The sequence below is a fragment of the Thamnophis sirtalis genome, unplaced genomic scaffold (assembly GCF_051295495.1).
Source record: "Thamnophis sirtalis isolate CommonGarterSnake01/CBP01778 unplaced genomic scaffold, rThaSir2_p1.2 scaffold_3, whole genome shotgun sequence".
In the NCBI taxonomy this organism is placed as follows: domain Eukaryota; kingdom Metazoa; phylum Chordata; class Lepidosauria; order Squamata; family Natricidae; genus Thamnophis; species Thamnophis sirtalis.
This window is the reverse complement of record NW_028261383.1, coordinates 129,645,077-129,670,482: the sequence shown is the minus strand read 5'-3', so window position 1 is coordinate 129,670,482 and position 25,406 is coordinate 129,645,077. Positions and strand designations below refer to the sequence as shown.

Below are 25,406 nucleotides of genomic sequence, written 5' to 3'. Positions count from 1 at the left end.
GAATTGGTCTGTCCTTGCTGCTTTCCTAGGGCTGAGGGATAAGGACTGGTCCAGGTTCACCCAGCTGGCATTGTGCCCAAGGCAAGACCAGAACTCAGTCTTTTGGTTGCTAGTCTGATGCCTTCACCACTAGCCAAATTGGCTGTATCTCTTATGAATTCCACAATATTCATAAACATACTTACTGTATTAATATAGTATACACTATACTAGAATTGCTGACTTTTTGTCTTTGCTATACAAGTAGTCCTTGATTTATGACCACAATAGAGTCCAGGATTTCTGTTGCTAAGCGAGACATTTGTTAAGTGAGTTTTCCCCTTTTTACGATTTTTCTTGCCAGTTGTTAAACGAATCACTGTAGCTGTTAAGTTAGTAACGTGGTTGTTATACTTTCTGACTTTACCACTAGGTGGCAACAACACAGTATTTGCATATTCATTTTACATTAGAGCGCCTTCACAAATTTTTATTTTCTGAATTTCTTCATAATAGTAGTATCCCAGATTTGTCTTATTGTTGCTTGTTCTTTCAGGTTTACATTTAGAAAATATTAGAGACAAGGAAGTGGAACACAATTAATTGTAGTCAAATTTTTAGACTAAGTAGCATTGATCTTTCTTAATACTTACATTTTTTTCTCCTTGAGATACTGATCTTTATATATTCATATTATTATTTTATTAAAAATGTAGAAATAAAACTTTAAGGCAACATCCCAATTGGGCATGGTATTGGCCGGGTGGAGGGCACAATGACAACATGAACATGACAGTGGATGATTTTTGTACGTGTATCAGATGTCCCGAGAGAAGTGAGCATTTTATGTAATTGTGGCATTTGTACGATTACCCAATCATACCTGACTTCATTTCAGTATCATGGTTTGCATGGATGCTATTGCTTGTAGCTTTAATGTAACATTAAAGCACATAACACCATCTGTTATTGCATTTACATTTAACACAAGTGTATAATTTGGATTGTCTTATTTGAGAACTAAAATGTCTTGGACCAACTGGACAACAGGAGTGAGTGTATAATTCAACAATCAGATAGTCCCAGGTTAGGAAAAATTGTTATGTCAACTGCTGCTGCCCAAGACTAACAAAAGAAGGGCCAAATAACTATTGTCTCAACTGTAAGGGGGGAATAGAATTTATGTTTATTCTTCTCTGTTCTCTGCCAGCCTTCCGACAAGAAAGTCAATGGGGAAGCCATCAGGAAGTCAAAAATGGCAATCACACGTTCACAGGATACTGTGACTTGCACAAGATCCCCTATTGATGGCAACTGTGACTGTCTCACAACTATTATTGTAAACTGGTGTAGTCATATGGCATCATGCTTTATAACGGTATCACCGAGGGATGAAGTTGCTAGCCCCAATTATTGTTGTTAAGTGAGGACTACCTGCATACCTACCCAATTTAAATCAGCATCCTATTGTTTGTTGCCCTTTCTTCTCTCCCTCAAATTTGTGCATTTCCTATAAGGAAAAGATGAATAAAAGTGCAAACATCATATAGATTAAATTTGAAAAAAGCTTGTTCTTAAATCTTTCACTCATAATTTTGTTATTTCATTTCTACAAATGAACATAGTACAAAGGGAGTCATAAGGATTTAATAATAATATAATATAATAATAATAATAATAATAATAATAATATATAATATAATAATAATAATAATGCCAATGCTGACCCTTGCCCTCTCCCATACATATGTGTTCACAAGGAAAACCTTTCCAAGAAAGTATTTACAACTTTACAACATGTGAGCATATCTTGGATCGGCCCTTATAAATAGCATTTACATATTAAAATAAATATTTTCACATTGCCAAAATAGCATAAGCCGTTTTCTTCATTATTTAAAAAATATGTTACAAAACAATATCATTAATTTTATATTTCTTGCTTATTTCTTTTGAAAGTCAAGTAATAAAATCATTTCATAAAACAATACAAAAGTAAATTGAATACACGGTAGATCCATTTGTAGCCGCTGTGCTTTGTTTGTACAGTATCTTACATGGAGAGCTGCTGGCTCCAGGAAGTCCTCGTGGTCGTATCTTCACTTCTGATGGGAGAATAATTCAATGCTCCCACCCATTTCCAAAGTCACTCTATGGCCTAGAAATGCCTTGGAAATGATAAAATGCACGAAGGCCCCTATGGGTTCTTGAGGCTGGAGTTTCTAGGCACCCGTTACTTCCTGTAGATTGTCCTTGTGAACGTACTGCTTGGCAGTAATGTGGAGGTAATGCTTCATTTAAGTGGGTAGATGAGATTCTGTCCATTTGATCCTGATAGACTAATTGTGCAAGAGCTATGTGCGTTAGTTCGGCTACTTGTCTCTGTAGATGTTTATGTGCTGTACGTGAGCAAAGAAGGCAGAAAGTTTGGGTGTCTAAAGTCAAGCCGTTGTCCTTAAGAGAATACACTTCTAGCTAGCACTGCTCAGCATCCCTAGAAGTTTACTGGGCTCCAACCCTTGCTGCTGTGCCATCTTCTGCACATCAAAACCCATATGCATGAGAAATTGGATCACATTCATCTCTTGGCCAGTGTATTGGTCCCGGATGGTAGGGCATGATGGATTACAATGTGGCCATGGGCAGCTGTCAATCAGATGGACTGGGCAGCCTTTTAACGGGGCTTTCCCATTCTTATTGCTGTCATGTAGACTGCGATCCCAGCAGTGCAGAGCTCGGGGCAAAGAGGTCCCTTTCACTTGGATGTCTGTCCAATGACTGAAAAAGCAATCCATACAGATGAAAGTATGTTACAATTTGCATGTTTCTTATAGGTGACTAATCACCGGGTAGGCATAACTTCAAGAGAGCCCGCTAACATTAGAACTTCCACTTCTGAACACTCATGGGGTCATATGAGGTAGCAACCAAAGAAAAGAGCTGTCAATATTCGATCTATCGGAAACATACTGGACAATGTATGAGAATCAAAGCAATACAGAATCAATTTAGACAGGTTACTAGAAGTTTCTAAAGATGGATTATCTGCTTTGTATATATCATTTATATGCTCAAATTATAGTTTTCTAACATTCTAGAAAGTCAGCAGTATTCCAGAGAAGGAGAGGCAGAAATTCGGTTTCTGGATTTTACTTTTTGCTCTCTGTTCCCAAGACAGCTCAAGATCCACTGACATTTTATTATAAAACAGTTACTCAGGGTAGACACCGAATTGCAGGATGCAAAACAAGGGAGCCTTCTGAAACCAGTCATTTATTCTCAGTATCAAAACTATATTTAGTCTTTTCAGAGAAAAAGATCAATCCTGTCCACCCCACTTTTTCTTGTATTTAGCAGCCTGATTAAAAGGCGTTGGGTAATTTATGTCACCTCTCCTATTCATAAATGCTTAAAAATATAAATTGCCCAGAAATCTACAAACATACTTCAGATTTTAATTTATTTTCTGCTCACTGCTGATTTAGCCAGTCTTTCTTAATAAATAATTATTGTCTTTCATTCGATAGAGAAAGAACCCCTGAAGGATTAGAGCATACACAGAGTGTAACTTAATCCAGCCTTTGTTAAATTGCTGTTGAGAGAAGCTCCATTGTAACCTAACGTGCCAACTTCATAGATCAAACTTCTAGGCGAATTGCCAAACTTAGCAAAGTAACTACTTGTGAAAAGTTAAAAAAAAAGAAAGTGAAATAACCTTGCTTGCAACTTGAAATGTGTGTTCAGCATTCCCTAACAAAGCTCTGTCTTATATGCCAGAAAATGTATTTCTTTCCCCTTCTAAAGTCTATTGTTTTCAGCACGCTGAGAAAAATCATGAGGTTTGTGTAACATGAAATAATGTTTCTAGCACTATGACGATCTGTACAAGCTGTGTAAAGACTATAAGAAGTTTGACAAGAACTTTTTTTTTCATGACTGGACGGTGAGGCTTGTGCCTGTTTTTTTTCTCTCTCTATGCCTGCTCTGTTAAGGTGGGAGACAAAAATGCCGTCAAGTCTTTTTGCTTTCTGCAGAAAATAAAAAATTGATTCTCAGTAACCTCGTATTCAGAGTTTCATTGGAATTATCAGATTCTGAGCTGAATTCAAAAACCTTACAATAGAGAAGAAGTGAGAAAACAGGAAGGTGCATCTTTCCACTCTACGTACTTACTTGCGTGTTATGATCTCATGAGACAAACAAGCTGGAGCAAAGCTGGCTCTGGATCAGAAGAGGGGAAAAGTCATAAAATCAGTGTGATAGAAAAAGGAACATTTTGAGATATCTTTTTAAACAACTTTGAGTTTTTTCATAGTAGAATTTAGGCATCTTGCTGCAATAAAGATACCTATATAAGTTGCTGGGTGCAGGAAGCTTAGATCTCAGACCTGAATTGCTTTGAAGCACTGTTCTTAATATACCATACAGTAGCTAAGACACCAAAGATTTAATTTCATTATCTCTTGTCACTGGGTATTATGAATACTTCTGTCATGAGAAAGCAACTGAATCATATGACAGCAGTATAAAGCCACTGTCCTTATCTTAATTTTAACACAGTAAAAGGCCTGAGATGCACTGCTGACTCCCACTAACAGCAATACAAACAAACAAGTTTAACCATACATATCTAGTGTTTAATAATGTGACATATCACTGAAAGATAAAATTCTTAGATCCCAGGAAAGGAAATTTCCTTAAATGGAAAGGAAATTTCCTTAAATGGAAATTTAAAAACATGAAACAAAACTAACATCACATCCTTGAGAGTATTCCTCAATTCACGGCCCAGATTTTGGATATAAATCCACTGTCCTTCCTGTACAGGCTGGCCAGTCAAATGTACATTGTCCACAGTGAGTTGAGCTTCATCAAACAGCCACTGCACCACAAAAACCGGACCTACACAAAGAGGAATTTAGTACCAATAACATCATCAATAGGGCTATAAACTTACTGGCTTAAGTGATAAACTAAGCAAGCAAGAATGGATTAGATTTCTTAGTATGTGGAAATTTTAGAAAGAGAAACAAAAAATTAAGGATGAATTTTGGTATATTCTGTTATGTCATGTAACATTTTCTTGTGCATTTACTGTTAAAACCATTTTTATCTAATCACATGGTAGTCTTTATTTGCTAAATTGTAGATGTTTCTTGAAAATTATTCCACATTAAAACAATCTTGCATCATCAAACACATCTTATTTATACTGAAGTATTAAAGTAATATGAATATTTATTTATATTCAACAAATAAATTGTAAAAATCACATAATTAGCTAAATCAAAACATTTACCTGGCTGACAATACTAGCAAGGCTTAATAATAACCACTTAGTATTAATTATACAGATAAGGAGAATTTGTCTGAAATGCATTTCAGCAACAGGCCTTTTACTGGCACACTTACATCGGAGAGTAGGATAAATTTTATAGCCAAAGAAACAATTCCATTCTTCTCCTTCTCTAAACTGCATTTTGCAGCGTTCAGGAACAAGTCCATGCCAATATCTGAGAGTTTAAAAAAAATAGCTGGAGTTAATTATTCAAATCCATTCTACTAGAAATAGTTAACTATGCTGTATAGAATATCTGGGATTGAGAGGCAAGAACATGTAAATCATGAGGGGTCCTTGGTGCTCTCTGAGCTTGCTTGTCTTCTTGCAGTCCTAGCACTGATGATATTGCCTACTTTGAGTAATGAAATGTCTGCAAGAAAACAAGCAAGCTCAGAGAGCACCAAGGCCCCCTCACATGAAACCTGAGCTACAAATGTAAATTCCAAAAACAGTGGACAGTAGAGGGCAGACAAACCACACATTGAAAATGTCTATTTATATTTCAAAAGTTAAAGGGTAAAGTTTTCCTCTGTACTGCTGAGTCTGACTCTAGGGGGTGGTGTTCATCTTTGCTTCCTAGCTGAGGGAGGCAGCAACCTCCAAAGACATTGGTTTGTGTGCTCATTTGGCTAGCATGACTATACATTGAAGACACATGGAATGCTGTTACCTTCCTACCAAAGTGGTAGCTATTTATCTACTCACATTTGCATGCTTTCGAACTCCTAGAATGGCAGGAGCTGGGGTGAGAAAAGGAGTTCACTCCATCGTGTGGTGCTTGCTGGAATAAAGACACCTTCGGTTTCTCTGTCTATTGACAGATTACTAGAATGTCTACTATGTACTTTCTACACAGTCCCATTTCATGAATATTACTTAGCAATCTCTGAAGACTGTAGCTCATGTTAACTATCAAAGGAAAGTCTCACTGGATGTCTCACTCCAGTTTTAGATTTCCAGGAAAGATGTTAAAAACTTCAATACCTAATTCCTCTCCTGATGGCTTCTGTGGGGGCGCAGGTTATGGTATCAATGCAGTCTGTCCTACGATATTGTTTATTATCCAAGAACCAGCCAGAGTCTGCAAGGCCACGGACCTGAATCCCAGGATATCCCAGCTCTTCCAGCTGTTCAGCCACTCGATCCACATTCAAGAGGACTCCTGTTCCACCAGCGCTGCAATGACAAGTCAAGTCCTTTGAAGCAGAACTCCTCCGCTTGATTGTCTGAAGAACCATGGCTTGTAAGCAAGGTCTACATGTCGCATCAATTAACGTTAATGAAATACCAAGTTTAATTGCTTATTCATTTGTCCATTCCTTGGGCGATTTACAATGCATTAAAAACCACACAAATTTGGAATAAATTTAAAATGCAATAATTAAAATACATCAGATAAAGAGAAGTCGGAATAATTAGCAAGTTTCTAAGAAGCTGTTAAAGAATTGATTTAACAATAGCTGAGTTGTATCTTTTACTTTAAAATGTTGCTTCTATTAGGTCTTTTTCTATATTTACTTTTGAAATGTTTTAATAACATCCTTTTCCAACCCATACACAAGCATACATTTACTAGACGTGTTTTCATAAACAGACATATACCTGCTTCCTGCCAACAGCAACACCTTGGCATTTCCAAGGCCTTTCCCCAATAATTCCTTTACAACTTCTTGTATGATAAGAGCACCCATGAAGACAAATTCATCTGTAGGAGGAGAAGGGTGGGGAGACGAAAAACAATCATAGTAAGTAAAACTGGCTAACATTTTTTGCCATTCCTATTGAAGGTATGGAGTAATGAATATTGAAAAGTATACTTTTCATACCATAAATTTCCAATGAGCATTCAGTGGAAAAGTAAGCCTAGCAAATATTGCAAGTCATTTACTAAGTTTCAGATCTAAATTCTTTAATTTCTTTGTTGAGTGTGACAAATGGAACATTCTCCCCCTTTCATGTTCTTTAATGTTTAGGACTAGTTTTCTGAACATTTATTTGACCTCCCAAGTATATGTTTGATAAGCTGAGCAAAGAAAGAACAAAATTTTGAGAAAAGCTTCTTTAAAAAATAGCAGTGAGATGGACTTCTATCCACAGCAGGGAATCTGAATTATGGTAAATATCTCTCCTGTTTCAGGAAAGCAGAACTTGTAGCCCTTCAAATATTGCTAGACTTCAACTCGCAGCATCTCTCATCTTGGCCCTGATAGCTTCAATAGCTGGGAGCTGACGTTCAGCAGATCCAGAAGCTACGAGTTCCCCATCCAAACAATGGAAGAATAGAACAGAGGACAGAAAAAAGTAGCATCTGTGAGAAGGTCCTGTTGAGAAAGATTGTAATATGCTTTGGCAATTGCTAGTCTCTGCTTCCACCTAATCTGCATCCAACTCCAGGAGATTTCTATTTTTTCCCCCCTGCTAGAATACCTAGCACATGATCGCTGCTGAGACCAAATGTTACTATTGGAAATTGGAACTGATTCATAGAACATCTCAAACTATGATTTAGCAAAAACCAACAACAACAACCTGCTCTTCCATACTATGTAAAGTCTTTACAAACTACAGTGGCTAGATTCACAAATAACTCTATGCCGGAATCAAACCAGCTATATACTGACTGCAACATGTGGGCCAGGCTAATGTACTTTACATTTTTTTACCTTAAACAATAAAACTAGTAGACCGAAGAAGAGAAATTCAGTTTCAATCAATTTCAAATGATGACCTTCCATCAACATAAAGGATAATGTCTTATGATGAAAGAGAAGTGTGTCCTAGAGAAGTAAGATTACATCCTATTGTAGAAAGTAAAATAGAAATGTATGTAGAGAAATTGTTCTTGAGGTGACATTAGCAAGGAAACAAAGACAGTCAGGAGGGTGTCTTTTCATTTTTTGCATGAAAAACAACAGAGGGGCTTGTCGTACCATACATCAATCTGCATTTAAGGCAACACTGAAGATGTCAGAAGTTCCTTAATTGTTTTCCATACAAAAGGAAAACTGGGAAGATGGTCAGTCCCAGTTCTCTGTATAATGTATGGAGTTCATGATTGCAAAGTATTTGGCCACCATGCTGCTCTCTCAAGAACAACTACCAGGGAAAATTACAAAATTAAGGATGCAAGGATGGGAACAATATTCCTAGTGTAATGTGAGGCAAACTCTTCCTTAGGGGAATTAAGGCAGTTAAATTTACTCATCCTCTCAATATTGGTAAACAGAAAACTTCCACTATTACTGTCCCTGAGATCAACCCAAATAAAAAAATAACTGACTGAAATAAAAATATTGGTTTTTTTTCTATACAGCTTTTCCTTTTAGATTAGAAATCTTTCATTTAATTAGGTAGGATTGTGAAAACTAATATTCTTTATACAAGATCAATAGTAGTGATATCCAGGAATCTGGGGTGTCAGTTACTGACACCAAATGGAAGCTAGGCATCCTGAGTCAAATATAACATTTTGGAAAGAGAAATACAAAAGGTCCATGTTTTATTTATTGAGTCAGTTATGTTAAAAAGTCCCAACTGCCCGAAGCTCTTCTTTAGTCAGTCAAGAGAGCAAATGTTTCTTTGTCACTTATGTCAACATCTTCCAGACGGATGTTTCTGGCCACACAGTGCCTTCCCGTGCCATATCTGTGATAGATCTAAATGAGGATGGCCCTCAAGCGCATGCACAGATATCAAGAACTTTCTCGATTCCATTTGGAAGTCCTGGCGCAATTTGGTCTTTCCTTATTTCAAGTTTAGCTAAATGAAACAGTTGCTCAGACCCTTGAGATGCAACCATTTGCTTCAGGCTGTTGCTCGGTTACTCCCATGTGGGGTTCTGAACCGTGACAAAGCAGGGCTTGCAAGCGGATGCATTATCTAGAGGATATTTATTATTTCTTCCTGCCCGCTGGCGAGAATCCTTTCTTCCTTTGCACAACTGTGGAGAATTCAGGCCAGATTCCCTTAATGCATAATGCCTGTTTGGCAGCAAGAGCCTGTCAGAAGCACTCACTTTTCTCAGTTTTGGCAGAGGCTCCACTCCAGACATCACTTGAGCAATATGGGATGAAACTGCAAGAGAACAGATGTCCTTGAGCACCAATATTCTTTTGATATGCATGGAGGGGTAAGACAAGAGTAAAAGTCCAGCAAATTAAATCCTAAGAGCGATAAGAGAAAATCGTTTAAGCTCGGCTCACTCAGATCTGATGGTTACCAGCATTTTATACAACTGATATCCCAGGGCATGAAGCATCAAAGAAAAAATAATAATAAAATGAAAATTTTTCTAACATTTGGAGCTAAATGCCAGGGAGCTACAATTGGTCAAAGTTTAGTGCTTTTCCAATACATGTTTAATAATAGAACCTTTATTCTTATTTTTATGGCAAGCATGGAAAATGTTCAGTAATTATAAAACTCTCATAGATCTGCATGGCAAATGCCACTGTTCTGATTTTCTATTTCTATTTTCCCCTGTATTGTGCTCCATTGAAGCTATCAACACAATATTAGTTGATAACTACACATTAATTAGTCTAGATGCTTTTTGAATTAGAAATTACTCTTGGTCAAAGAATGTCCCTGCTGTCTATAAAACCAATGCCACACAAGGAAAAAAATATCCCAATGAATAGAACAGCCATTCTAATTCTTATCAGCCATTCTAACATCATTTAAATACATACAGACACTAGCTCCCAAGTGGGTTTTCAGATTAACGGCTATCCTCTGATATTTGCTTTTATTCCTCAAGTCTGCTCTCCAACCATTCTAGCCGGAAGTTCTATTTACATGGGACTGATTCCTTTTTAAAAGGCTTAGTATGAATTTATTTGCTGGAGAAACTCTGGGTATGTTTTGCTAAGAACTAACACCAATTTGATGGCACATAATCAAAATACATTTGTTGGGTCAGTTATTACTATGATATAAAATATCTAAGACTACAGTTCATCAGGGGAGTACAGACAGAGAACGAAATCCATCCTCACTGGCTTCTTCATTATGGCCAAGCCATTCTGCATTAAAGACCTAGCAGTAGTACTTTCAATACAGCCCTGCACGGAGGAGTGCAAAGGTCTCAGGCTAATATTATTTTTGCCTTCTCACTTACCCACCTACATTACTTCTGCCTTGCTGGCATGAATCAGGCAGAACTTCAAATCTGACCATCAGGATTTTCCCTCACTGTTGTCTTTGGATTGTTTTCGAAGACTTTCTTAATGTACTAACAATCCATTCTGTTTCGTCATTATTCTCATTTATTTTCATTTGCAATTTCTACTCCTGCTTTCTTTATAGCAGTGGTTCTCAACCTGTGGGTCAAGATTCCTTTGGGGGTCGCACAACTCTTTCACGGGGGTCGCCTAAGACAATCGGAAAACACATATTTTCAATGGTCTTAGGAACCGAGACACCAATTTTATGGTTGGGGGTCACCACAACATGAAGAACTGTCTTAAAGGGTCATGGCATTGGGAAGGTTGAGAACCACTGTTTTATAAGAACATTACAACTTGCAAACTCTGGTCCTTTGTTTTTTCATATGCAGGCTAAGTTCTCCTTTCCCCTAGTTTACTATTCTTCTATTTTGTTTATTTTTGCTTGACTATTCCATTCAACTCCTACACCTGTTTATTCTACTTACACCATATTTGCATTCCACCAGTGAGGATTTTCTTCTGGTTGTGATGACAAAATGCCTGTTCCTATAGATGGAGAAAAATATACATACTAACACATAGAGAAATATATCCTTCATGCAAAGAACATAGAACATTCAGCATTAATTCAATGACAGATGGTAAAAAACAACAACATTTGTAGGTATATATGCCAGAGTATCTGAAAGGATGTGAGGTTCACAATGAAAACTTTCAGACTAGGATAGGAAAATATTAGATTTAATACTTCATTTTTGTACTTTGTGTATACAAAAATAGAACCTATATCACTAATGTTTGAAATATTTCTTCTTTTTGGTCTAAACAGATAAGCTTAGATAGTGGAAAACCTAAACACGTATATATAGTTAAAATGTAAATTCAGCATGTTTATGGACCCTTATTCTCAGATATGTTTTGGATGGACTACAGACTCTAAAAGTTTTAGAAGTAAATAACACAGACTCATCTAAGCAATGGAACAAAGGAAAATTACAGCATTCTGAGTACTTTGAGCATAACTGATTATTAAGCTAGGCATTACGTTGCTAACACTGGGAAGAAGTATTGGTGAGCCAACAAAAGTTAACCAATCTCCATTTCTGAACCAGAGCTTTGTTCTATGATAACTAAACATGCCATAAAAGGACAGCCAATAATCTCTTGGGGATCTGCCCACAAAGAAGTGCCTTCTCCAACTTTCATGAACATCAATGTAGGTATTGGAGCCATAAAGGCTGGGCAGTCCTGAAGAGATCTGTAATAAAATCTATTTATTAGGCCAGTCTGCATATCTTAAAAGGCATCTCTTTTTTTAACAGTTCATTACAAATCCCTATAATTAATGAAAGAGGAAAAAGAGGGTATTAATGCTGCCCACTTTGCTGAAAATGCAAACGTTTACTATGTGGTGGGTTATCTTCCCTCTAAGAGTCAATGTCACTACAAAATCAACCACGCTGAAACTTTTTAAAGTAACTTTTTGTTTTATTAATATCATCTGGACAGATACAGATTTCAGCCAAAGAAAATAATTTAGTTTTTCCAAACTGTCCTCCAGATCCTCCGATAATATGTCCAGTGCAGGCTGAGGATAAGGTGAGCTTTGTGGTATCCCAACATCTTTACCCAGCACCAAATAGAGAAAATGATGCAAACAATGAACTGTTCTTCTAGATATAGGTATAGGTATACCTCATTTTCATGCCACTTTTCCATCTAGATGTTCTCAAAATGTATATAGGAGTATAATAAGAGAAATATATAGCCAAATAGCACCACAAATAAATAGCAATTTTGTATGTGGATATTTCATTTAGGGGTATAATCTAAAATGGATTATGACTTTCTATGAAGAGGTGGGGATTGAAAGAAATTGATCTTTTACTTTATCTAAAAGCCCTGTTGCTTCATACCAATATTGGCAAAAGGGTAATTAGATCCCTTTTCCCCTCTTGCTTCACTTCTGTAACACACATTCCGGAATCTGCATGTGGTGCAGCAAAAGCAGGGATACATTTGTCTAGTTATTACTCTCACTCCTTCCAGAGTCAGTTAGAGATGTGATTAATATTGCTCTCTAAAAAAAAATCAGATTAAGCCCTTCTTGCAGCAGAAGTGTCAAAACGTGATTGTGTAATCTAAGATTGTCATTTCTATTCCACACCATTCTGGAGGACAGGAGATCATAGATTTAAGTTATGGAGGGGGGCAGCTTCTGATTGAAAAAAATAACAACAGTGGAACCAATTACAATGGTCAATGGAACCAATTAATCAGAGAGGTGGTGGTCTTCCTTTTACAATATCTGTCAACAATATATCAGTTTGAATTACTACTCTAAGCAGAGATTTAATAATTCAATGGCTCTAGGATTCTACTCAAATATTTCTCGTTCTCTTAAATTTATAGAAGAAGATCCGCTTTGCAAAGAATGAAAAGGAGATTTTGCATTGGAGGCCTCTTTCTATTAAAATTCAAAATAATTACATGCATTATTTTGATTCTGGTGTTACCTGTTTTTTTTTTAAAAAAAACCTCAGCGTAAATGCTAAATGAATAAACCAAGCGTTATTTATTCCACACAAATAATAGAATATTACTAAAGATAAGCATAAATGTGTATTCAGAATTATGCATTTATGGAGACAGCAGAAACAATATATAATGCACAATGTAAATCTCAGTCTAATTAGAATAAAAAACATTTACCAGTTCTGGTAATGGGCCACTCCTTGGAGCTCATTAATCTCCTCATTGTTTCATAACGAGAATTGCAATTCTCTCTGCTGAAGCAATACCAGCCTCCTGTATCCAATAACAACAACGATGGTGATAATATCTCAGTAATTTTTCCCTGTATCAGTAATTCACATAATTTTAAACTGTGATTTATGAAATAGATGCTTGGTGGAATTAAATTAGTCATAAAATTGTTTTATAACAAAGTAGATATTATTTTTCCTAGACAAATTTATAGATCTGATAGATATATTTTAAAAGCTACATTGAATCCCACATAAAGTAATCATAGAATCTAATTTGATTGAAACCTTAAACTTGTCAAATTATGCAAGCTTCCTTTTCAATAATCTGAACATAGCAATATTAACTTCCTATAAATATGAAAATATGTATTGAATAGGATGGGACTGTATTGTAGTCTACAATTTTTGCCATCTTTTTAACATCTACTGTAAAAGTAATGAACAACCCATTGATTTCATTGGCAGATTGCTATCTTTTTTATAATACAGTATGTTCTGTCTTGAATTTCTTCTTTACAAATCATGTTTGCATTCAGCTTTCAAAGTACATTTCAAAGAATTAATCTCTATGCCATTGATTTTTTCATATTACACCTTAATTCCCTTACCTGAAAGTGACCCAAGTGAAATAGGATTGCTTTATTATTTTCTGACTGAGCAATCAAATGCCAATAAAGATAGTTCTGCTCTTTACAGGGCACACAACACGCATATTCCTTAGGATAGACTCCATGAATGTAAATCTAATTACTTTCAGTAGGATTTACTTCCAGGTCATAACCATGAAAACTCTGCCTTTAATCCGTGTGTAATATATATATTGCACACACACACATCTGTTTTTCCTTATTAGATTAAATTGTATGCATTGAGGGTTGAGATGAAAAACCGAAGGCTTCCTGTGTAGAAAATGCAGGATTTGTGACAAGATTCTTGAAATTGGAATAGAACTACTTGACATCTCTAGTTTATCATATCTTATTTATCTGAATAGCAAATGTAAAAAAAAATCACAATAGTAATCCTTAGGCAAAAGTTGATCATTTCTTCCAAAGTAGCATAATGTTGCTGTCCTAATTGTTTTTATCTGAAACAAAATTTTATTGAACTTAGTGGGACTTACTTCCAAACAGATGGTTTAAGATCAAAATAGAAATAGGTACTTTTCCAAAAGGAACTGGAGTTTCTTTTTTTTCCCCTTTGAAAATGTTTTGCTTCTCATCTAAGTTTCTTTAATTCTGACTGTTGGGGAATGGAAGGATTTATAATCTTTGCAATCATCTAATCTTTTAGCAGTCTGAAGGTTGGTTGTTAGCCTCTCTGAGATTCGTTGAGGCCACTTGAGGGTTTATCTGTATGCTCAGATTCACCTGAATCAGTGTGCAAATGGGGGTGGAATCTTCTTGGGACTGCTGAAAGGACTGTGTTGTAGACAGAAGATAGGTGGTGTCCTATCCCTCTATTGAGAGAGGGCTATTCATTTTAATATAGATAGCCTCTTTGATCCCTCTTTCAAACCAATGGTCCTTTCTGTCCAGAATGTGGACTTTGCTGTCTTCAAAGAGTGATCTTTGTCTTTCAGATGCAGATGGACTTCTTAACCCTGTCCTGATGGGTTTGTTCTCCTGTGTTGTGCTATGTGTTTGTGAAATGTTTCTTTTGTTTCCTTAACATACAGATCTGCACATGTCTCACTGTAAACCCCTTCATAAACCACATTGCTCAATTTGTGTCTGGATGTTTTATCTTTAGGGTGGACAAGCTTCAGTCCCAAGAAGGATCCACCTTCCATTTTCCACCATTCAGTTAGAACTGAAGAAGAGTCTTGGATGAGAAGCAAAACGTTTTCAAGGAAAAAATCCAGAAAGTCAATTGCCTTTTGCAAAAGCACCTATGGGACAACCATGACCTGGATGATTGAAAATTTCCATAGACATCAAATTAGAAAATTAAAGTACAAGCAAACAGAAGAAATGGATTGATTGACTAAGGCAACAACAGACTCATGTACCATCCTTCTACCTTCTAGTGCCCTTCAGATGTTGTGTTGCTGGGTGGTGATTTTGGAAATTGTACTCCGTGTGTATGAAGTGAACCAGGTTAGAAAACCTAACTCAGCAAAATTTATTCCTATATGTAGCTCTGATTAGAATTATTAGACTAATTAGACTGTCATAGGTTTGCTAGACATAGGGACATGTGCAACAATGACGGTGAAGATGAAAGGATAAAGACATTGGTTGCAAAGAAAGCAGGCAGTACATATTAATATTCCTTGCAAACCTTTGAAGAAAGCAGCTGGGATGTTACTTTGTCATCTCTTCATTTTTTTAACCTAAAGAGTCTGAAATCATTGAACTTTGCTTTAAAACTCAAAATAAAATTAAAGAAAAACTCAACCTCACCTTCCAAGAATAGAAGCCACCTTCTGCTGCCTTTTGATTCTTTGAGGTAGTAGCTAAAATAAAAACAAATAGAAGGCAGCGTGAACTTAATTAGGGAGACTGGCTCACTTGACCACAAATCCTTTGATACACCAACTCATTATAATATCAAGAGAGTTACATAAAATACTTGGTTAAAGAACAAGAGAAAGAAACAGGATGGCTGTCAGAAGAGCTCCAAACAGAATCTGATCAAAGGACCTTCTCAGGGACTCTGAGCCAGGCTGAGCTGGCTTTCATCTTGCTCCAAACTAAATGCATTAAACAAATTCCTAGCATTCCTAAGTATTTCCAGGCAGGAAAGAGTTATTCCACCTGTTACTGACTGTGCTCTTAGTAACAGCCACATGGTGGAAGCAAAGCTTAAACACTAAAGATGGATTGTTTCAGCACTTTTGAAGTTCTAAGTATTAATAGTAAACAGTTCTGTGTGCTCTCTGAAGCATCTCTTCTTCTTGGGGGTGGTGATGGAAATGATGCTTTATGAAAAAAGGGAAGAGATTAGACATACATGAAGCACACACAGGCAAAGTCTACACAGACTTGCTTAGAAAATTCACTAAGTTCTGATCCAGAGCTAAGCTCCTTCTAAAAAGGCTGAGAATTGCATTTTTATTAGAACCCAGAGAAACTTTCCCCATCTTTTCAATACATTCTGCAAACTTCTGATCTTTTGCACTAGAGTAAATTTATCTAATACAGGTCCAGTTATCAAAATCTCAGAAATCTAGAAGACAATTTCTCTTTTCTCCCTACTTTTTGAGGATTTTCGTCTGCCTTCGGTTAAAGATTTGTTAATAAAGGCACCTCCAAGGAGTATCGCTTTGAATTCCAGATACTTCAGAGAAGACAAATAGGTACACGAAGCAAAGCCCACGAAGAAGCATTTTATGAAAATTTCTCTCTTTGTTTTCTACCGGGCACTGGATCCAGGAAGATGGGCAATTTGAATGAAACAGAAAGAAACGGAGGCGCAGGGAGTTTGGCATCTACACTCACCCAGCGGGACTGCCGTCGTTGCAGGTGACCGAGCTGTTCAGCAGCATGTGAAGCCTCAGCTCCTGGTGCAGATTCTGCGCGGAGCAAGGGTATAGCGACTGCGCCAGGTTCTTGATCTGAGCCATGAAACTGTCCATGTTCCCCTCCACGGCGGTAAAGTCCAACGGGAAGCTCTCTACCGGCTGCCCAGCCGCTTCGCTCCGCTCTCGGGCCGCCGCCGCGGGTTGCTGCTGCGGTCCGCGCCGCCTCCAGCTCTTCCTGCCCTCTCCGCCCGGACCCCAATGCAGGAGCCCCAAGAACAGCAACATCTGCACCGTCCCTCCACCCATCGCGACGCCGCCGAGCCACCTGCTGCGGAGGCAAGAGAGGACCGGGTAAGCGCCACCGGCTAGCTAGCTCCACGGGGGCAGAGCTGGGACTAGGGCTCGGTCGCCTGGCCTCGGGCGGCGGGCTGCTCCTTCTGCCCCTGGTGGCCAAAGGCGCTTGGCGGGCTGGGGGGCTTCGGCCTCTGTGCCTGCTCCGTGCCTTGCCTTGCCTCGCCAAGGGTCTGGCAGCGGCGGCCCCGTCTGGCTCGCTCCAATGAGCTGCGAGCAAAGCAGCGTCTGGGCGTAGTTAGAGGCAGCCGGTGCCTGGTGCTCGCGCTGTCCGGGTTCTGCGGCGAGGCTGGAGGGCGCTGGGCTTTTCTTGGCGCAAGGACTCGCCGCCTCGTCCCAAACCACAAGCATGACAAGAGGGGCCAGGAGTCACGGGGAGCCCACCGGGGGCGCCGCCAGCCTGGGCGTCGCATGGGGAGGCAGCGGCCAGAGAGCCCCCGCCTCCCCGTCGCTGGAAAAGGAAGAGAAGGGGAGGAGAGGAGTCCAGGGGGAGGGGGAGATTTCCCCTTTCATGCCCCCGCCAACAGACGTCGCTCTGCCGTCCGTCCTCTGGTCTCTTCTTTTCCCGTCCCGTCTGTCGAGGCGCTCAGGGAGGCCCCAGCACCTTCGGAACTTCCCGCCCAAACTCAAGGCGACGCTCCTAGCGGGAAAAGCGGCCGCGGCACTTTGAATTCTCCCCGTTTCCCGCCGGGATTCGCAGCCCAACTGGGGGGCGGATGCCGGTGAACCGCCGCCTTCCACTCGTTTGCAACCGGAGCTCGGGGTGGGAGTGGGGGTCGCTTCGGTGAAAGACCAGCCAACGCCTTCGGCGCCTCAGCTATGAGCTTCAAGGATCGGCGACTGCAACCCGGTGCGGGATGTCCTCAACCACGTAGGCAGCGCCAGGCAGCCTCTTCGGCGCTCGCGTGTGTGCAGTATTGGTGAGGAGCAGCAGAGCCCAAGTTCTCTTTGAGGAAAAGGCAGGAGGATCTGCGGATGTCCCACTGCCTTCGGTTCTGTCTGCTTTAATCCTTTTCTTCCCCACCATCCGGTCGTGAGAAACATCCAGGGCAGAACCCGACCCATTCACGTTTCACGATAGCTACCATTAGGTTTACCATATCCGGGCTGCGGGGTTCCCGATGACCCCTAGATGGCGGTAAGCTAGAAGAATAGAATAGAATAGAATAGAATAGAATAGAATAGAATAGAATTCTTTACTGGCCAAGTGTGATTGGACACACAAGGAATTTGTCTTTGGTGCATATGCTCTCAGGGTACATAAAAAGACAAGATACATTCGTCAAGAATCATAAGGTACAACAATTAATGATAGTCATAGGGTAGAAATAAGCAACCAGGAAACAATATCAATATAAATCGTAAGGATAGAAGCAACAAAGTTACAGTCATGCAGTCAAAACTACTACTACCACTATCAGCTCTAGCAGTCCAGCCAGATGACTTTTGCCAATCAGTAAATAAAATGTGAGACAAGACACTTTGTAAATTTATTCCCAAGATATATCAGACATATCATGATCCCCTAAACTTTGATGTTACCTAGCCTGATAACGAAACGTCCAGAAACCAAATCACACATCACATGCTCAGAAAACAAACCTTCACCCTCACATATCAAGAAAGATAATAGCTAAATATCATCTCCAGAGGAGCTGCCTGGATGGATGGATCCCCATGGAAGTAGGATCTTTTTTTCTAGATAATGTAAAACTCTTATTTTGACTTATTTGTAACCATGGCAAATAATGCCAGCGGCATGAACAGATCAGTGCTCCTCACCAGTGTCCTAAATTCAAAAGTGGAGCTGTTTGAATACTGGATTTTTATTTAGAGTTGACTTTAGCAACAGGTTGGTTGAAACTATCTGTGAAGTAGATCTCTGAGTGTTTTTGTCTTATTTCTGAGACTGTTGCCTAAGGATAGGCACTGTAGTTCATTTAAGGATATGGTTTTAGACTATAATTGTTTGAGGAAATAATTGATACATTTGCATATTAATAAAACCAATGTTTTCAAAAGCAGCAGTTTTTTTGTTTTTAGGTAATGCATACTGTAATTGTTTCTTACCAGAGGTATTTTTGGGGAAGATACCTTTGGGGAAGAGAAGGATAGTCCCATTTCTAAAATCAGATTTTCACATAACATAAATATATAGTATTAGTTAAGTTTTTATATAAAATCACATACACATTTATATATAAAATCTTATGTAGCATTTACATAGAAGATCTGATCTGCTATTCAGAAGCATTGATTATGAATACATTAAGACAATAGATTAATCTGATTAGCAGCTAAATATCTTATAACTAAATAACTAAAATGCTCATTAAAAAAAAACTTCGGACACTTGGCAACTGGCATGTATTTATGACATTTGCACTGTCCTGGGGGTCATATGGTCACCATTTGACTTCTGACAAGCCAAATCAATGGGAGAAGCTGAATTCACTTAATGATTGTATAATTCACTTAACAATTGCAGTGATTTGCTTAACATTTGCGGCAAAAAATGTAGAATTGGGCGTAACTCACTTAATAAATGCCTTGGCTAGCAAGAGAATTTTTGGGCTCAGCTGTGGTTATTAAGTCAAGGACCTTACAGAATGCCTAATCATAGGACAAACTCTAAAAGTGTTGAGTTTTGAGTTTCATTATATAGTCTAACAGAATTCTATGGTATTTTCCAAAGTAAACTACTATTAAATTATTGCCAAAGTACCTTCAATTCTGGGAGAGGATAATACAGACTAAAAGTAACAACAACCATATGAACATCTGTAACTCTGACAGACTAGCAAATGGTGTTAGCCCCCATTTCAGCCCAGGAATTGAAACTGACCAATTTGCTGCTGCGGCTACTGCTACTTGGCTGAGTATTTGGAAGGCTTCTCTACAGCAGAGTTCTAGAAATTTGCTCCGCACTCCAATCCAAATTGTCTGCTTGCTAGAATTTCCTAGGTTCCAGAAGCTCCTGACAATATCATGACTCAGAGACACAGGAGACTTGTGCAGGATTGATGGAGTTCCTGAACTCTGCTGACTTACTGTTTTAGCTCACAGTTGTTGCACAAAAGTCAGTTTTTCAAATATAATGCCAAATTCTAGTAATTACTAGTACTCAACTACTGTTTAAATTATCCGGTCTTTAAAAATCACATGGTGAACTATGTTTCTTCAGTTTGAAAGATAACCAGTTTCCTCATGCTTTATGATCCCAAACAGCTCTCTGATCCTTTTCCAGATATGCCTAAAATGCCCATTTCAATTCTATATCAAAAAGCCTTGCCTGAAAAAGTCGCTTATCTTTTTCCTGAAGAATGTTTATACTGCAGACAATGGAAAGAATCCAAGAATGTTGGTTAAGTGCATCTTTTTGCATCTCTGACCTGTGCAAGATGTAGGAGGTAGATGGAGGAAAAATACTTTCCTGAGGCCTGACTAGAGATCTATTCAACTTTTCTTCCATGTAACATTTTGCTACCTTTCTCATAAGATGACCTTACAAAGTAAGCAGATTCTCAAAGAATTACTTCAGAATGTGTTGTGCCACACCAGATTACATATGCTGTTCATTTTATCATCTACTAAATCTCTGGAATCCACATTGCATGCATACTCTATTCCTAACCATAATGATGTTGAAATGATGAAGTATCAGATGCTCCACTCTTTTATAGTTGCATCATGCTGTCACATGTAAGTAGAAAAGCAGCAGTGTTTGTATCTCAAAATGTTTATATCTCAAATAATATTTCATTACTTGATATATACATACAGATTCCATTTTTCCTGATATTTTAATAACCTTCAACTACTGGAAATATTTCCAGGAAGAAGTACGGTATGTGACTACAACAATCAGCAATTGCTATTAAGTATGTTAACAATTCTATGAATTTCAGTCCTCATAAGGTAATATTAGGGCAAAGTCAAATCATGTCACTGTCCCAAAATGCATCTACAAACTCAAGATGATCATAACCTACTATACTGATGGCTAACCTTTTCTAGACTGAGTGCCCAAAGCATGCATGTGCAAATGCGTGCATGCCTGAACCCCCAAAATGCAATGTGTGAGTGCCCCTGCACATGCATGCATGGCTCCCACACATGCCCCCCACATGCATGGCAGAGACCCAAAGACCAGCTGGTTGGTGGGAGGCACACGCACATGTGCAGCAGAGCTGAACTGGGGCAATGGCTCATGTGCCATCAGAGAGGGTGCTGCATGCCGCCTCTGGCACACGTGCCATAGGTTTGCTATCCGAGACCTACTATTTTTATTGAATATTCTTTAAGATACCTCATATACTGTACATATATGCTGTGTTAATTATATTTTAAGTTCGTAAGATACTAATTTTACAGTTTTTAAAACAATGGCAAGACAAAGATGATAATTATAGCCCAACATTATCTGGGGGCTTATCATTCATCCAGTTCAGCCCTCCTTTAGGATTCCAGAAAAAAAGCCTTTTATGTCACATGCTACCTATTTTTTCTACTGGAGTTATAATAGAATATGACATCTTCTATAAATAAAGCTTGAGTTTGAGTTATGGGTCCTTTAACTAAGTCTTTTGAGCTTTATGCTGATGAATAGCAATAGCAATAGCAGTTAGACTTACATACCGCTTCATAGGGCTTTCAGCCCTCTCTAAGCGGTTTACAGAGTCAGCATATTGCCCCCAACAATCCAGGTCCTCGTTTTACCCTCCTCGGAAGGATGGAAGGCTGAGTCAACCTTGAGCCGGTGAGATTTGAACAGCCGAACTGCAGAACTGCAGTCAGCTGAAGTAGCCTGCAGTGCTGCACTCTAACCACTGTGCCACCTCAGCTCTTAAGTTAAGAGACTGGGGAGATAGTCAAAAACATTTTTAGTTGTGGAGAGAGAGAGTTTTACTTGGAGTGGGATATAAATGAACTTCAAGAATTATTTTATAAATCAATGGAAGAAGTGAGAATTGAAGTGTGTAGTCACCTCTTCTCAAATGAATGCATCTCTCTTTGCTGAACTGTAATGAGCTCCAGGTGGTAATCCTTTCCCCCTCCTCTGTGCCCTGATGCTTCCAATTTTATCCAACTATTTCAATTAGAAGTAGTGCTGGATGTGAAATGTGACCTTTCACCTCTTTACAACAGTTGTGATTACTGTATTATATGCCTTTGGAAATTGGAGTCATTGGTTGAATCGTGCAACATGGATAATTGAGCTTAAGTTACTTCAAAGAGTGTTCTTCTTACAGAAGTTACACAGTTCTTAGAGAGATGTGCCACTTTCGGACACAAAATGGAAAACAGCTGTATGTTTCAGAGAAGAATATTGGCCATCCCAGATGCAGACTGGGTGAAGGAAAAAGCTCTGGCTGTATAACCTTTTAAAATCCATGCCAGTTGGTTTTAATGGGCTGTGCCTTTTCAGTTTATTAGAAGAATTCTTTATTTTACAGTATATTCAAAAATGTGATTATGATAAATCCTTGTTCTGGAAAGTTTAAAGGGATGAGCTTTTAAAAACATGGGTTGCCTCTGAACCACTCAAATATATTGTCTGCACTGGGCAAAGGGAAAAACAGTTCAATCTGTTCCTCATTTTATACAACATTGAGAACTGAATTTTCTTTTGACACCGGTTAGAGTACACATTATCCAGTGATACACTGAAGTTTGTTTTAGTGCTATGTCAAGCACTATTTAGTCATGCTATACTATCCAGTAATACTTTTGTCAGTACTATGTTCAACAATTCCTGCCACTCACGGTGGCTACCTTATTCTACCAAACAGTTCATGTTGTTCCCTGTGTACTCTGGCTAGTAGCAGTTCTCCACGCCTTTCTTAGCCTAGCTATATGAGCCTAACAGGGCCTGCCAGCTAGGCCCATGTTCCTTCCAAATGCCTCAGTCATAAAATTAATATGTAGCATGTTTTAATTTAGCATTTTATATTTGCCATTAAACTTTACTGATAGCGGGAGAGAAAATGAGATAAATGTGTGTGGTGCAGCTGGATAGTATAGTTGTTATAGCATGGATTTTGAAGTGGGAGATCAGGAATCAAATTCCAGGTAGTACCTACCTTACAATAGGGTTAAATGGGATAAGATCCCCTAATATCACTAATATGAGAATGGCATGAACTAGGAGAATCATGCCAGCTGGGACATAACCTGGATTAAAAAGATCTGCATCAGATGTTTGGGAACCAGGCAGTGGTGGGTTTCAAAAATTGTTTGAACCTACTCTGTGGGTGTGGCCTCCTTTGTGGGAGTGGCTTGCTGCCCATGTGACCAGATGGGAGTGGCTTGCCGCCCATGTGACCGGATATGAAGATGCCAACGACACTTGTCAGAACCACCTTAAATTACCTCACACACAGCACTGGCATGCATAAGAATATGATGTAAACTTGTTTTTAAAAAGGCATCTTTGGTTTGCGTTAAAACAACTTCAACACACGCAATGTTCTGATTGCACCACAAACGCAGTAGTCATCCTTACCTTTCACAGAAGCACTGAGTTTTATAAATATGAGCATGATAGTGTAGAATAATCATATCCAAGGACCAGTGGTGGGTTTCAAAAAATTTTGGAACCACTTCTGTAGGTATGGCCTGCTTTCCGGGTCCACTGGTGGAACCTCTTCTAACCAGTTTGGTAGATTTGACGAACCGGTTCTATCGAACTGGTGCGAACTGGTAGGAACCCACCTCTGGAACCAGGACAACGCAACGATAAGTGGGCTACTGGAACAAATTACATATGGAAGTGACAAGAGAACCAGGAATTGATGGAATGTAATTACAACAATAGATCTAATGAGATGTGGTTTATGAAAGATATGAGGGAAATATAGATGGACAGAAGACTTACATCCAAACTAACTAGGAAATGCGGAGTTACCCAATGTTTTTCAACATAATGAAGAGGAAACTGCTTTCATAATTTTTGATAGGCCAACTACAAATTATATCTTTGACTTTTTTGATACATTTAGCAAAGAAAAGTAATGGCTATTGATGTAAGAATCACATTTGTATAATGTGGCTTGGTCACAAAAATCTCTTCATATTAAATACAACTGTTTGGGAAATCAACTGAAGTTTTTGCAATAGTAGCATTGAGTCTAGAAAAGAAATACTGAATCAGTCAGTATGGAAATAAGGCAATGTTTGTATTAATATTTGAGGCATAGATTGAAAACTATTTCTGAAAGATTGATATTGAAATATTTTGAAAGACTACCATTTGTCTGTTTCCCTTCTTTTTGAGTGAATAGTCATAATAAATATAATCCACACGCTTGTTGAGTTCATAAAATGAACTGTGTCAAAATCATCTGAAACATAGTATGATGTGTGAATCAGCCACTGATTTACTTGGGATCTGCTTCAGTGTGGAAAAAAGCAGGTATCCCATACTGGCTCATATTAAAATAAAATGTACCTGAAAGATATGTAGCACATCAGAGAAGATCCAGATTAATATTTTAATGTTAATATTTATGTCATCTTGATGGTACAGAGAAGAGAAAATGAAAGAGAAAGAAGAGTTGGAGACTACTGCTGATATATTTCCCAATATATCTTAGGACTTCAGATTAGTAACATGCTGAATTCAAGGTTATCATATCTTGGAGTGTGATTCAGAAGCTCTGGATTTCAACTCTAGTTTTAGTTTTTGGGTTTTAGCACTTTATACCTGGACCAGATGACACAAGCCTTCATGCTGAAGTAATGGAGACTGCTGCATTATGGAATCCACAGAAAGATTAGAAAAATATTTTGAATTTAGACTTCTATGTATTCAACACTCTTTCATTCTTTTAAGCTGGTGGTTTTTTTAAAGGCTCACCTAAAAGTTAATGCAAAAATAGGGTTGTGCCATGAACAGGGGTCTACTGTTGTGCAAATAGACATATTGTCACTGCCCCTTCATTTAATATCTTAATATCTTTAATAAATCCCATGTCTTCCTCTTGATCACTGCCATGGAGGGACATTTTTTTAGCATTGAGTGCACCCCCCATGGAAGGTGTTCGCTCCGGGATGGGTGCGAAGTGAGATCCAGCTTAATGTCACTGCCCCTTCATTTAATAACCAAGAAAGAAACCACTCAACTCCATGTTTCAGAATTAAGTGTACTTTTACTGATTATAAACGATGAGAAGCAAAGCAAAGCTGAATCTGAGTAAAAGAGCGCAAAAGCAATAGATATCAATACATGATTCATCCCCCTCCCCTTGGCACCCCAGTCCATAGTCCAATCATAATTCACCCAACTGTCAGGTGGGAGACATCTTCAAAAATCATCATCAGGTTGGAATGCC

The 25,406-nt window shown here is 38.5% G+C and overlaps 1 protein-coding gene across 1 annotated transcript; it reads right to left on the bottom strand.

Annotated features, from left to right (window-relative positions):
* Nucleotides 1-1,656: 1,656 nt before the first annotated feature.
* Nucleotides 1,657-17,485, bottom strand: NOTUM (notum, palmitoleoyl-protein carboxylesterase). The gene is made up of 11 exons (XM_014061502.2): nt 16,700-17,485; nt 15,662-15,714; nt 13,201-13,296; nt 10,974-11,034; nt 9,336-9,394; nt 6,923-7,025; nt 6,305-6,496; nt 5,392-5,492; nt 4,734-4,881; nt 4,153-4,200; nt 1,657-2,757 (listed from the first exon to the last, which is right to left on the bottom strand). The coding sequence occupies exons 1-11, from the start codon at nt 17,026-17,028 to the stop codon at nt 2,451-2,453; spliced, it is 1,497 nt and encodes a 498-aa protein (XP_013916977.1). The 5' UTR covers nt 17,029-17,485; the 3' UTR covers nt 1,657-2,450.
* Between the last annotated feature and the right edge of the window lie 7,921 nt (nt 17,486-25,406).